Source organism: Humulus lupulus, chromosome 9, assembly GCF_963169125.1.
Source record: "Humulus lupulus chromosome 9, drHumLupu1.1, whole genome shotgun sequence".
Classification (NCBI taxonomy): domain Eukaryota; kingdom Viridiplantae; phylum Streptophyta; class Magnoliopsida; order Rosales; family Cannabaceae; genus Humulus; species Humulus lupulus.
In genome coordinates, this window is record NC_084801.1 from 171,361,532 (window position 1) to 171,375,083 (window position 13,552).

Sequence of the window (13,552 nt, forward strand, 5' to 3'; positions counted from 1 at the left end):
CAGTTGCATTAGCTTCTTCGGTGGTGCTCTCCACTGTGATGTTCTGGTTACTTGGTAGCAGGCCCACCATCTGAAGATTGTCTACAGTAACCAAAATTTTCACATCCTTCTCCTCGATGCACATATTGGCCAGCTTCTTTGCTCGGTCAAACATTTCTTTTGTAGGCAAGGGTTGGTGAAATGGACCCGCATGCGTAAAAGCCAGGTTATTGGCTTTGATGCCCGAAGTGAGAAAATACTCTGTGTAGTATTTCCCAGGATTTGACTTGTGAGCAATGCCATAAAGGTATTTAACCCCTTTATGCCTATGAAAGAGGTGGAAAAAACCTGTGTTCTTATGGCTCGGGTTGGTTCTAAAGTCGAATAAGTAGTGTATTTCGTGAGGAGTAGGCTGATCCCAGCCTTGCAGGAAGTAGAGGATGAATAAGGCGGACAGTGCCTGAATCCCATTAGGAGCGATCTGAAAGGGGGAGACGTTGAAATAATCCACTACCGACCGGAAGAAGGGGTGTAGTTGGATAGTCGCTCCTGCATATATATGGTGCCTAGACCAGGCACAGTACGGTCCGCCAGGCCTGTTAGCTCTCTGGTGAGAGCGCGGACATATCACATTCACCCCTCTCAAGCCTTAGGCTTGAATGTGTTTGTCAAACATCCCAGGGTTAAGTTTTGTAGGTTTGGCGGTAAACCAAGAAGGTGTCGCTTCTCCTTCCTTCCTTGGTTTTTGGACAGCCAAACGCTGGATCTTGGTAGCGAATTTTGGGTAATTTTTCTCCGAGGCTTGTTTGGTTTTGGCGTCTGGCGGGGTGGTCTCGAAGAAGCCACAGTACGGACCTCACTGCATTCCACCACTTTCTGTACCGCTCTACGGGCTACTTGAGGATGCTGGTCCTGTGGGAGTCTGTTGGACTTCTTTACCCTCATTGTTGACTGTTCAGCTTGTTGATGGAGGAACTGCTCCTCGTGAAGAAAATATAAAGCTGAACGGGGGAGGATCTTCTTAAAATGGCGGAGGTGCTCCTCAGGAGTGCGACTGTCAGGAGACTTCGACGAGGAGTCTCTGCTTTGAGGAGTATCGGTCGACTGCGGGACGGACGTGTCAGAGTTTATGTGGTTGTCACCTTCCCTATAGTCGAAGCGATTCATCTACAAAAAATAAAAATGGGGAGGTGAGTAACCATACAAATATAAATCAACAGAGCAATTTTATTTTTCTACTTAGAAAAGATTTATCTAAGTAGTAAAATTTTAGCATGCATGAAGAAAAAATAATTTTAGTGCCTAAAAGTGCTAAGAGTGTTAAAAAAGGGCTGGTGTCCGAGTGGCCCATGTGGCGTCCGAACAGCTCGCCTAGTGTCCGAGGGGCACGCCAAGGGTGTCCGAGCGGCTCACCTAGTGTCTGAGGGGCACGCCGAGGGTGTCCGAGCGGCTGGCCTGGTGTCCGAGGGGCACGCTAAGGGTGTCCGAGTAGCTCGCCTGGTGTCCGAGGGGCACGTCGAGGGTGTTCGAGCAGCTCGCCTGGTGTCCGAGGGGCACGCCGAGGGTGTCCGAGCAGCTCGCCTGGTGTCCGAGGGGCACGCCGAGGGTGTCCGAGCAGCTCGCCTAGTGTCCGAGGGGCACGCCGAGGGTGTCTGACCAGCAGTACCTGTGTCCGAGGAGCCCAGCGTGTCCGAGGTACTGCATGTCCGAGGAGCCCTAAGGAGCGTGGCCAAGGAGTTGGGGTTGGTTCGAGGGGTAGTGGATAGTACCGATCGGATGGGCATGAATTTCAAGGTCTAAGCATCCGAGCAGCCCTAGCATACCCCAAACATACCCGGACCTCAACCATAAACCCATTCCGAAAAACCCTAAATCCCTAAGACATAAACACTATTTCTCATCCAAAACACAAAACCACAAGATCAAAATGGGGAATTTGTAAAGTTTCAAATGTTCTAGAGACCACATTCATATCATCCATTGCCCATAAAACCATATATGTGATTTAGGTTGAAAAACTCATTTTTCTTTAAATTTCTATGAAATTGAAGGTAAAATTGAGTTACCCATAACCTAAATAACATCAAAACAGCCACAAAATACATTGCATTTCCAAAGATTCACACATAGATTCAAGGGGAAATTTTCCAAGAGGGTTTCGACCAACACACCCATTTTTCCTTGAAATTTTGAAAAAAAAAACAACATAAGTGAAGATGAAGGAGAAGGACTTACCCAATCTTGAAGAGCCCTTGGATTTTTTTGGAGAAGACTTAAAGAAATAAGTGCTCCTCCTTGAAGACCCTTGAACTTTCGGCCAAGAGAAGAGAAGTTGTGGGTTTCAGCCAAAGAGAGGGAAAAGAGAAGATGAGAAATTTTCTTTTGATTTTTTGCTCTCTTGTGTTTGTGGAAGTGAGGGAATGTAAGGGTCTATTTAAAGAAAAAAAGTGGGAATTGCCACTTATGTTTGGACCTTTGGAATTCCTTAGATATTTTTCTCCCACGACTGTGAGCAGTTAATTGCAGTGATCGTGGTCTGCTATGGAGTTGTGGTCTGCTGCATGGGCGGGAAGATGAACAATTTTTTTTTTATGCCGTCAGCTGTGGAGAAAAAAGTTTATTATGTGAGAGCATCATATAATAAACTTGGGGGCAAATGTTATCCCCAAAATTTGAAAGAGATGACGTGGCCATAGAAATGACAAATGGCAAGGAATGGTTGGGTGATCTGGCTTAGGAGTGACCCGGTAGACCAGTGAAGAATTTTGACCGACCAGGCATGACCTTGTCTGACCAGTCACGTGTTTGTCTGCCCAGGCATGACCTTGGCCGACCAGTCACATGTTTGTCTACCCAAGCATGACCTTAGCCGACCAGTTACATGTTTGTCTGTCCAGGCATGACCTTGGGCGACCAGTCAAGTGCATGTTTGCCCAGCTAGGTGCATGTCTGCCCAGTCAGGTGCGTGTCTGCCCAGTCAGGTGCGTGTCCGCCCAGTGATGGTTTGTCCGACCAGCTTGAATGTGATATGGATCGACTAGACAGAACAAGGCAATGCAAGAGATCCCAGAAACGGCTTCAACAAGAATCGGTCTTGGCTTGCACGAGAATCTCTCAAATTACCCCATAAATATAGTGTATCGTTATATTTTGAATATTATTGTAAATTAAATATAATGAGAATAGCAAAATATCCCGATTATGGGGGACATCATCTGTACGATCCTGAGCCTATAAATACAAGGCTTATGGCATCATAAAAAGGACTTTTTCAAATTCTAATTTTCTAGAGAGAGAGTACTTGTATCTTGAGAGAATTCTTGTATTCTTGTAATCTGCACTGAAGAAACTCAGTTGACTCAGGTTCATCTAATCTTGAGTGTAGATCTATAATCACAACTCTAAGTGGATTAGACTATTACCAACACATTGAGGCTGAACCACTATAAAAATCGCCTGTGTCGTTTATTTCTCTTGAAGGTTTTTGTCGTTTTGACATCTACACGTCGTTAGCCAAAAACACGGTCAACATATATAAATACAATAATATTTAAAACGATATTAATAATTGAAATAAAATAATAATAGAAAAATTTATAGTGTAGACAGTAGTATGCATGCATAAACTATTTGTAGTATCTCACAATGTCCTTTGGCAAATTTGATGAAGAAAAATAATTCTAATCACTTGATAAAAAACAAATTATCACATAAATTTATAAGATAAAAAAAATGGTGCATGCCTTTATTATTTTTAAATAAATATGATTTAATTATTTAAATTATCATAAAATATCATTTTTCAATTAATTAATTAATTTATTTTTGTTTAAGTTTATATTTGTTCTAATTTTTGAATTTAGGAGTGACAACAAAAGATTATATATTATATGTTTACTATAATATTAAGTGTAAGTTTAATTAAATTTTATTTATGTTATAAAATATATAATTTTATTATTTTTAAATAATTATCATTGTAAAATATCTCAAAAATATTCTATTTTAATTTATTTATTTATTTAAGTTTAAGTCATATTTATAATCAACAGTTAGATATAAGAATATTTCCTTAAAATTAAAGAAAAAATCCATTAAAACAAAAAATTTATGTTATTTATATATATATAATTATTATGTAGATACTTATTATAAGAATTTACATACTTATTATCTAGATGAGATACATAACATTTAACAAACAAGGGGGATTAATTGGTATATACAATGGAATTTGAGGGTATATACAAACAATATAAAATGTTATTTAAGGGTTTAATTGGTACTTTTACATTAATTTTCGTAGTATCAAAAAGAGAAATTAGTGGAAATAGACTCATTTTATAATGCATTTTGCACAATAACCTACTTTCAAAACATTTTAGCTAAATGACATCTTTTATTAATGAATTTTTTGTATTACCCATCTTACCCTTAAAATAAAATAATAATAAATTAAAATTAAAAACTCTAATAACTATCATCTTCCTACTCTCACCCATCCACAACCACACACTATCATCCCCCACCGTCGCCACCACCACCACCACCAACGACCGCCGCCCCCTACCGCCGGCGAATACTGCTCATCACCGGCTGCCACCATTTCTCCACAAATCCGGCCACCACTCATTCAAAAGGTTGGTTTATAAAGCTTTTTTGATTTTTATAAAATATGAGATTTTTTTATATTGTTTTTGTAGATTTAAAATGCAAAATGATTGTTTTAGTATGTTGAAAGTATAAGTAAGAATTTAGGTTTGTTTTTGGAGTTTTATGGAGGTTAAAGCTTGAAAATCTGAAAAAATTAATGGTGATTTCAGTTATTTTCGAGATAGAAAAATCCAGAATTTTTTGACAGCTTGTCTAATTTTTCGACAAGGAGTCTAAATTTTAGACCAGTTGTCTAAATTTTAGACCAGTAGTCGTATTTTTTCGACCACCTGTCTAAATTTTAGACCACGTGTCTAAAATTTAGACAGGCAGTCTAATTTTTAGATGGGTTGTCGAATTATCAAACATGATATTTAATTTTCAGACAGGTTGTCAAATTTTTAGATTTTTCAACTTGATTTTCATTTTTTTATATAACTTTTTAATCAAAGTAATACCAATAATTTATATTTGTTTATTGAATTATTTTTTTCAGATGTCTTTAAAAAATATTGTAATATTATGTGATGGAATGTGGAAAAAGAATGAGGACTCGTGGAAATAGATTTCAAATGGCTCACGATCAAGATCAAGTTTGGTACAAACTAACCTAACTTATGAGGAGTTAGTTGAACATATTTATGAAGTTACAGAAATCGATCACAACCTCTTCGATATATAGAATTAACTTACAAGATAACGACAATTGTGGAGATTGAACCAATTGCAATAAAAAACACTAAAGACATTGTTAGTTTCTTTACATGGCAAGAGCGTGATTTGGTTCCATTATGTGTGGGTTTGATCAAGAAGATGGAAAATATGCTCATTAAGGATAAACTTGTTACTAATATTGATTCTACTACAAATGTTAATTAAGATCCAATAACCTACATGAGAAAGTGTTGTTCTTATACTATAAACATAATCATCATATTAGTACCTCAATAGATTATCTACCACTAAATCCTTGATCATCATAGTAATTTGATTGAAATATGTATCACTCAATCTGTAATCATCATAATCTCATAAAGATTAAGTTTTGTTTAACTTTATAAATTTTTAGACAAGTTGTTGAAACTCACGACTAATTGTAAAAAATGTATAATTAATTAAGATCCAATTCTACATGATAAAGTGTTGTTCTTATACTATAAGCATAATCATCATAATAGTACCTCAATAGATTATCTACCACTCAATCTTTGATCATCATATTAGTTTGATTGAAATATGTACCACTCAATCTGTAATCATCATAATCTCATAAAGATTAAGTTTTATTTAACTTTATAAAATGTTAATTGAGATATATGTTCTTTTATTGTGTTATTGGAGCATTTTTAGACATTTCAAACATTTAAGATAACCTGTCGAAATTTGAGACTAGTTGTCGAAAGTTTTAGACAGTCAGTCAAAATTTTAGACTAGCTGTCAAAATTTTTAAACTAGCAGTCGAAATTTCAGACTAGCTGTCGAAATTTTTAGACAAGCAGACGGAATTTTAGACTAGCTGTCGAAAGTTTTAGACAAGGCGTCAAAATTTGAGACTAGCTGTCGAAATATTTAGACAAGCAGTCGAAATTTCAGACTAGCTATCGAAAGTTTTAGACAGGCTGTCGAAAGTTTTAGACAGGCCGTCAAAATTTGAGACTAGCTGTCGAAAGTTTTAGACAGACTGTCGAAATATAACACAAAGAGGTCTGAAATGGAAACATCCAACACATGTAGTCTATAATAGTTTGTGGTATACCAGAACAATTTTATACATAAACAAAATACTATTCCATTGCATTTGCTAATAAATATCCAATACAAGTCATACTATAAGAGTTTGATACATAAATAAAATACCATTCCATTGCCTTTGCTAATAAATATCCAATACAAGTCATACTATAAGAGTTTGATACATGAACATTGTCATACTACAAGGAGAAGATGACTGTCGGGTAGAACAATTTTGAAAGTAGGTTATCGGATCTTAATTAACATTTGTAGTAGAATCAATATTAGTAACAAGTTTATCCTTAATGAGCATATTTTCCATCTTCTTGATCAAACCCACACATAATGGAACCAAATCACGTTCTTGCCATGTAAAGAAACTAACAATGTCTCTACCATTTTTTTTTTATTGCAATTGGTTCAATTTCCACAATTGTCGTTATCTTGTAAGTTAATTCTATATCGAAGAGGTTGCGATCGATTTCTGTAACTTCATAAATATGTTCAACTAACTCCTCATAAGTTAGGTTAGTTTGTACCAAACTTGATCTTGATCGTGAGCCATTTGAAATCCATTTCCACGAGTCCTCATTCTTTTTCCACATTCCATCACATAATATTACAATATTTTTGAAAGACATCTGAAAAAAAATAATACAATAAACAAATATAAATTATTGGTATTACTTTGATTAAAAAGTTATATAAAATAATGAAAATCAAGTTGAAAAATCTAGAAATTCGACAACCTGTCTGAAAATTAAATATCATGTCTGATAATTCGACAACCCGTCTAAAAGTTAGACTTTAGACAGGTGGTCTAAATTTTAGACCGGTGGTAAAAAAAATACAACTACTGGTCTAAAATTTAGACTTCTTGTCGAAAAATTAGACAAGCTGTCAAAAAATTCTGGATTTTTCTATCTCGAAAATAATCGAAACCACCATTAATTTTTTCAGATTTTCAAGCTTTAACCTCCATAAAACTCCAGAAATAAACCTAAATTCTTACTTATACTTTCAACATACTAAAACAATCATTTTGCATTTTAAATCTACAAAAATAATATGAAAAATCTCATATTTTATAAAAATAAAAAAAGCTTTATAAACCAACCTTTTGAATGAGTGGTGGCCGGATTTGTGGAGAAATGGTGGTAGCCGGTGATGAGCAGTGTTCGCCGGCGATAGGGGGCGGTGGTCGCCAGTGGTGGTGGTGGCGGCGGGGGATGATAGTGGGTAGTTGTGGATGGGTGTGTGGATGAGTGAGAGGAAGAAGATGATAGTTATTATTAGGGTTTTTATTTTAATTTATTATTATTTTATTTTAAAGATAAAATGGGTAATTTAAAAAATTTATTAATAAAAAACAACATTTAGCTAAAAACTATTAAAATTATAACATAAAGCAAATTGCACTATAACAAGGCCATTTTGCTAAGGTCCCCTATCAAAAAATAGGGATTATGGACATAGCTCTCTTTTCACCATCTTCCCTTTTCTCTGAGGAAGACGATGTTTCATCTAATGGTAATCTCTCTCTCTCTCTCTCTCTCTCTTTATATATATATATAAATATACATATATTCAAAATGAGTCTATTTCGCAGGTGAAGAAAAGGAGGAAACCCAGCAAAGCTTTGTGGAGAGGAAACACGAGTTTCCTGGAATGGTGATTATCTTTCCTCTTTATAGGATTATAATGATATTATGCTTATATTTTTCTTTATTCGATTTTCTTTTGGGGACTAATCTATGCATTCTGTAGTTTATATGAGTATTTATGCTCCTGCAATTTTAAATACTGTTCCAAGCAAGATTTCATTAGTTTATTTTACCATTTTCAATGTTTTCTTTTCTTTTTCTTTCAAATGAGTTGCTATGTCTTGGTTAGATTTATACATCACTTGGCTATACTTTTGAATGTTTTTTTTAAGCTTGCTATACTTAGATTTCACTTCATTATGGTGTTTATTTATTTATTTTTTTATTGATGGAATAATGATTTAGAAGTAGAATTCAAGTCCTTTGAGTGCCACCACCATTCAAGTTTGGCTTGGGTTAGTGAGTGTATATGAGTGGTAGGGTTTTAAGTCTATATAAATGTATTTTGTATTATTAATGATAATAAATTATTATTAGTGGTAATTGATGACTTCTAGTTTTTCATAGGCTATGGGAACATTGGTAAGTATCTAAAGCAGTATATTTTGGTGTTGCTGCCCTAAAATAAGCAAATTGTTGACAATATAGTACAAAAGTTCTCTCTTTATTTTTTCTTCCAAAAGTTCAAGAAATAGTGAAACTTATTTGATTGTTATTTAGGAAGACTGTTTATATTAATGCTGTTAAAATTAAAGTGTAATTTTTTTTGTATTTTTCATATTAAATAGAGGGGAAAACTCTCTTTAGGAAGCAGGAACGAAGAAGCATTTTGATTTTCTTCATTGGACATCTTAATCATCTTTAAATGCTTATTGTTTATTTATTTATTTTTGGGTAAAGTGTAGCTCTGGCACTCTTTTTTGGTCTTATGCTACTGAAAGCTTGTTAATGAGACTTAATATTCTAAAATCTCATGCGTCTTATACGAAGTTTTCTAATTTGGGGTCCACAGGAGTTGACCATCAGAGAATTTTCATTTCACCAACTGAATGCTAATCTTCTCTGGCCTGGCACATTTGCCTTTGTGGAATGGCTAGTTGAACACCGATCATGGATAGAAGGGCGGCGTTGCTTGGAACTTGGCAGGTATGTTTATCTCAAGGGAATGCATGCTTCACATTGACAATATTTAGATAGCACTACATGTTTAGTAATCTGTGATGAAAAGAATAGTAAAGGGAAAAGATTTGAAGGAATGGGATGGAATCAAAATTGAGTCATTTCTCCACAATTTAACTGATAGCGTATAGAATTATCCCAATTTTGTGTATCAAATAGGTAAGTAAACACCTGAATGATAAGGAAGGAAGGAGACACATGTGTTGGTAACTTATCTCCCTCCCTGCTATCCATTACTCATTAGTAAACATAGCCTTAGTGTTCGGCATATTGATTTAGAGTTCTGGCTTATGGGTTTTGTTTATAGGTCAACTTGTCTGTTATCTAGAATATTTTATCTGCTAGCACTATGCCAATACTATATAGTAATAACATTTCTGAAAAACCAACATTAGGTGCGGTTTTTTTTTAAGTGCAATTGTTTGATTAGCAACTTTTTCTATGCCATCCAGTATCTACATTAATAAACTGAATTTTCATTATGGGTTAACCTTTTTGTACGCGTGTCATTGGTTTTTTGCTACACTGGATTGAACTTCTTTACAAGGTTTATATTTCATTGGTACAGAACCAGTCATTTATGATTTGAGTTTGATAGGGGATATTGATTTATGTATTCATTTGTAGTGGCACTGGTGCTTTGGCAATCTTTCTTCGAAAATTGTTTCATCTTGAAATCACAACTTCAGATTATGCTGATCAGGAAATTGAAGATAATATAGCTCATAACTGCAGGGAAAATGGAATAACACCTGCTCTTCCTCATGTTAAACGTGAGCTTTCTTTTTATTTTCCCAGCCTAATCTTTTGACGCTGCACTTACCTATATTACTGTCCTCAATCTCATGGGTATTTGAGCTGTATACTGCTGTTGTTTTAGGATGATTCTGTGTGGTTTAAGTCAATTTCACGGGTGGTTGCAAACTCTGTTCACACATAATAATGATGTCAAAGATCAGATTAGTATTTAGTACCATTACTTGTTGAGTTCCATGGTGTGTTATTTCCTTGTGGTTTTGCTTCTAGATTGGCATTTGGTAAAACATAGTTTGCATATTCATTACTAGGGGAAAATCTTTGTCATTTATATTCTGCACTTTTCACTGCTTGGCGTCATCTCTTTCATGCATATGTTTAGTTTATGGTATCAAGGGACAGTTCTTGAATATAGAATTCTTTCTCTCTTTAAATTAGTAATGCATGGAGAGATTTATTACTTTCAGAGCATGACAGTTGCCTAAGTTTGTAGATACATGGGGTGACAGTTTTCCAATTGCCGAGCCCGACTGGGACCTTGTCATTGCTAGCGATATCTTATTGTGTAAGCTTTACTTTGCCACCTATCTACTGCAAGTAAATTGATTTTTAGAGTCAATAATATGAAACAGATAAACTATCAGATCAATAAGCAAAACCCTTTAAAATAAATTCGAAAGTAAAAGGTCTAAAAACAAAGGTTTGTTTAATTGAAACCGAGTGATCTGACTCTCCCCATTTGCTGGCTGCTTTTAGATGTAAAACAGTATCCAAATTTGATAAAAACTCTCTCCTTTCTCCTCAAATCGTATAAGTCAAAAGATGATGGAGCGGTTCCTCAAACAAAGAAAGAGGAGACTGGTAGTTATATGCTTGCAAATCTTACTACTTATTAGTTTGCATAAATTTCACAACTAAACATAACCTTTTGCTGTTTCTTTTACGCGTATCACTCAGCAATGTGCATAGGATTGCCTAAGCCGGCATTTCTAATGAGTTGGAGGCGCAGAATTGGAAAGGAGGACGAGTCACTCTTCTTCAGTGGTTGTGAGGATGCTGGTCTTGATGTGAAGCATATGGGATCACGAGTCTATTGCATCAAGCTTAGAGAAACAACAAAAAATAACATATAAGCAGTAGAGTTTCTTCAGAAGGGCACTTGAGTTGAATGCCGGTCAGTCATATTCATCGACAATTTGGACTGGGAGAGTTATAGAAGAAGTAAGTTGAGCTTTTAAGTAGAATCTAAGCAAGCATTTGTTGCAGTCTGTTTCCTGCAGAATGTCAAAGCTGCTTTACAAGGTTTATGTAAGTTTTGTATTGATATCATCCAATCAATAGTTAAGAACAATGGTATCACCTTTTTGGTTTTGAACTAATCATGTCTTAAATTGGTTTTCAACTAAGCAAAAAAGAAAAAAAAATTGGGTTTTTTTTCAGCTGCAGTCCTTATTCTTTACACTTTGTAATACTTAGGTCTCAATAGTTGATTTTGTATGAGTTAGGTCTCCAATTTTTTCAAATCGTATTATTTAGGTCCTTAAATACTATTGTCTATACTGACTTTTTCTATTTTTAATTTCTTTTTAAATATTATTGTATTTTATATATATGTCGTGTATAACTATGTAATATATATATATATATATATATGGAAGACTTCTCAATAGTGACTACTCATAGATGAGTACTAACAATTATGATGATGTGGCAACATAGTGAGTTGCTAGCAAGTCACCACCAATAGGTAAATATATTTTTTTCTATATTAATTTCAAATTTTCATATATAATGCTTAAATAAGATTTTTTTTAATTATTTAATTTAATAAATGTGACCGCCATGTAATTAGGTAGTTTTTCCGAAAATTTTAAATAATTAAAATTTATTTTTAGAAATATTAATTAACAATTATAAATATTGATCATTGATCTTAATCTAATAGTTAATATTAAAGTAATCATCTATGGGTAGTAACCATTAAGAGTGTTCCCATATATATATAATATGATAACTATATTATTAATATTAATATGAATTCAATATTATAAAATGTTATTATTATACTAATATTCAATATAAAACTAGATATTTAATATTTATATTAATATAAATTTAAATATTATAAAATATCATAATAATAATAATATATAATACATAATTTTAATATTTATTAAAAAAATTATTTAAAAATGTATCATATTGTATATATTAAAAATCAAATTCATTAAATATATTTATATCATTCTTTTTATATATAATATTATTTATTTATTTAAAATATATATACCAATAATACAAATTTAATATAAATAATTAATAAATTCTATAAATAAAACCAAGCAAATGTGCATTGTATGTTGCTTGTATATAGTATATATAAATATTAGGTAGAAGCAACGTGTAATGCACGTTTGCTTAGTTTTAAAGTTGTAAATATTTTCTATAATTTTAATAAAAACTAGTTCACTATTTTAAAAATATATATTTATAATAGAATGAATTATAGTTCCATAGTATATATAAATATTTATATCAATAATCTCTACATATATGACATCTAAATACAACGTTGACACATTTATAGGTAGTAACCATTGAGAAGTCTTCCATATATATATATATATATATTTAAAAAGATTCACAAACAATGTTTTGGTTTAATAATTCATTTAAAATATTTATGTCATTCTTTTATAATATTATTTATCTATTTAAAATTTATATGACAGTCATAAAAACTTAATAAAAATAATTAATAAATTTTCGAAATAAAACTAAACAAACGTATAGTGCTTGTTGCTTTATGTTACATCCAGATTTCGAGACCAGAAATTATGACCTTGAAAGCTAGACTCGTCAAGTATGAGCTCGAGATATATGAAATACATATTTATGGTCCAGTTGTAAAACCTCCGAAGTAACATGGCAATCTCGAAGACATGTAACCTCAAAATTCTTTCTACGCTCGAAAGGGCATATCATCGAGGTACATCCGTTATCAAGTGTCTTCGAATCGAGTAGTCCGAGCTTAAAAGGTACAGGCTCGAATGTGACAGCCTCGGTGGTATTTATCTGCTCCGAGCATGTCCTGGAATAAGATGGCCAGTTCGTAACAAGTCCGTAAGCCTTGACTGACACGATGCTGGTTGTTGACCTCGGAGATTCAATGAGTCATCTGACATAATGCGTTCTGTATGTTTAAATACATTTATTGTTGTAACATCTCAACATTAAAGGGATATTAACAAGTTTGTTATCCGTTTCAGGGTCTTCAGGGGGAATTTCCTTGTATATAGGAGTTACAGCATTTAATGTAATTACTTGAATTAATATGCAGAAGTATCTTCCCGAAATATGTGGGAATGAACTCTGTAACCTCTCTATAAATAGAGAGGTAATGATCACTTGTAAAGGAGGGATCATCTGATATCTGGAGAGAAAACTCTAGGTAATTCATCTATGAAGGATTTCCAGAAAACTCCAAGTCTTAATAACATAGACTCCTGGACTAGGCAGATTTTGTTAGAGAATATATATTATTGCTCAATAGAATTATGGAAAAACCAAATACAACTTTATGCAAAAATACAATGGACAAGATAATATTGATTAAATAAATATTACAACTCAATTGCTCAAAATACAAG

At 33.6% G+C, this 13,552-nt stretch overlaps 1 protein-coding gene across 2 annotated transcripts; it reads left to right on the forward strand.

Annotated features, from left to right (window-relative positions):
* Positions 1–7,761: 7,761 nt before the first annotated feature.
* On the forward strand, positions 7,762–11,341 carry LOC133801095 (protein N-terminal and lysine N-methyltransferase efm7). Of its 2 annotated transcripts, XM_062239241.1 has the most exons (7): positions 7,762–7,893; positions 7,973–8,034; positions 8,980–9,113; positions 9,774–9,919; positions 10,396–10,467; positions 10,659–10,763; positions 10,860–11,341. In XM_062239241.1, the coding sequence occupies exons 1-7, from the start codon at positions 7,830–7,832 to the stop codon at positions 11,033–11,035; spliced, it is 759 nt and encodes a 252-aa protein (XP_062095225.1). In that variant the 5' UTR covers positions 7,762–7,829; the 3' UTR covers positions 11,036–11,341. The 2 variants fall into 2 exon arrangements, with proteins under 2 accessions (XP_062095225.1, XP_062095226.1); XM_062239242.1 differs by lacking the exon at positions 10,659–10,763.
* The last annotated feature ends 2,211 nt before the right edge of the window (positions 11,342–13,552 follow it).

Coding starts and splice junctions, on each gene's coding strand:
- LOC133801095 (XM_062239241.1), top strand. CDS start 7,830: ATGGACATAGCTCTCTTTTCACCATCTTCCCTTTTCTCTGAGGAAGAC. Junction 7,894..7,972: donor AGACGATGTTTCATCTAATG/GTAATCTCTCTC, acceptor TCTATTTCGCAG/GTGAAGAAAAGGAGGAAACC. Junction 10,468..10,658: donor TGCTAGCGATATCTTATTGT/GTAAGCTTTACT, acceptor GGCTGCTTTTAG/ATGTAAAACAGTATCCAAAT.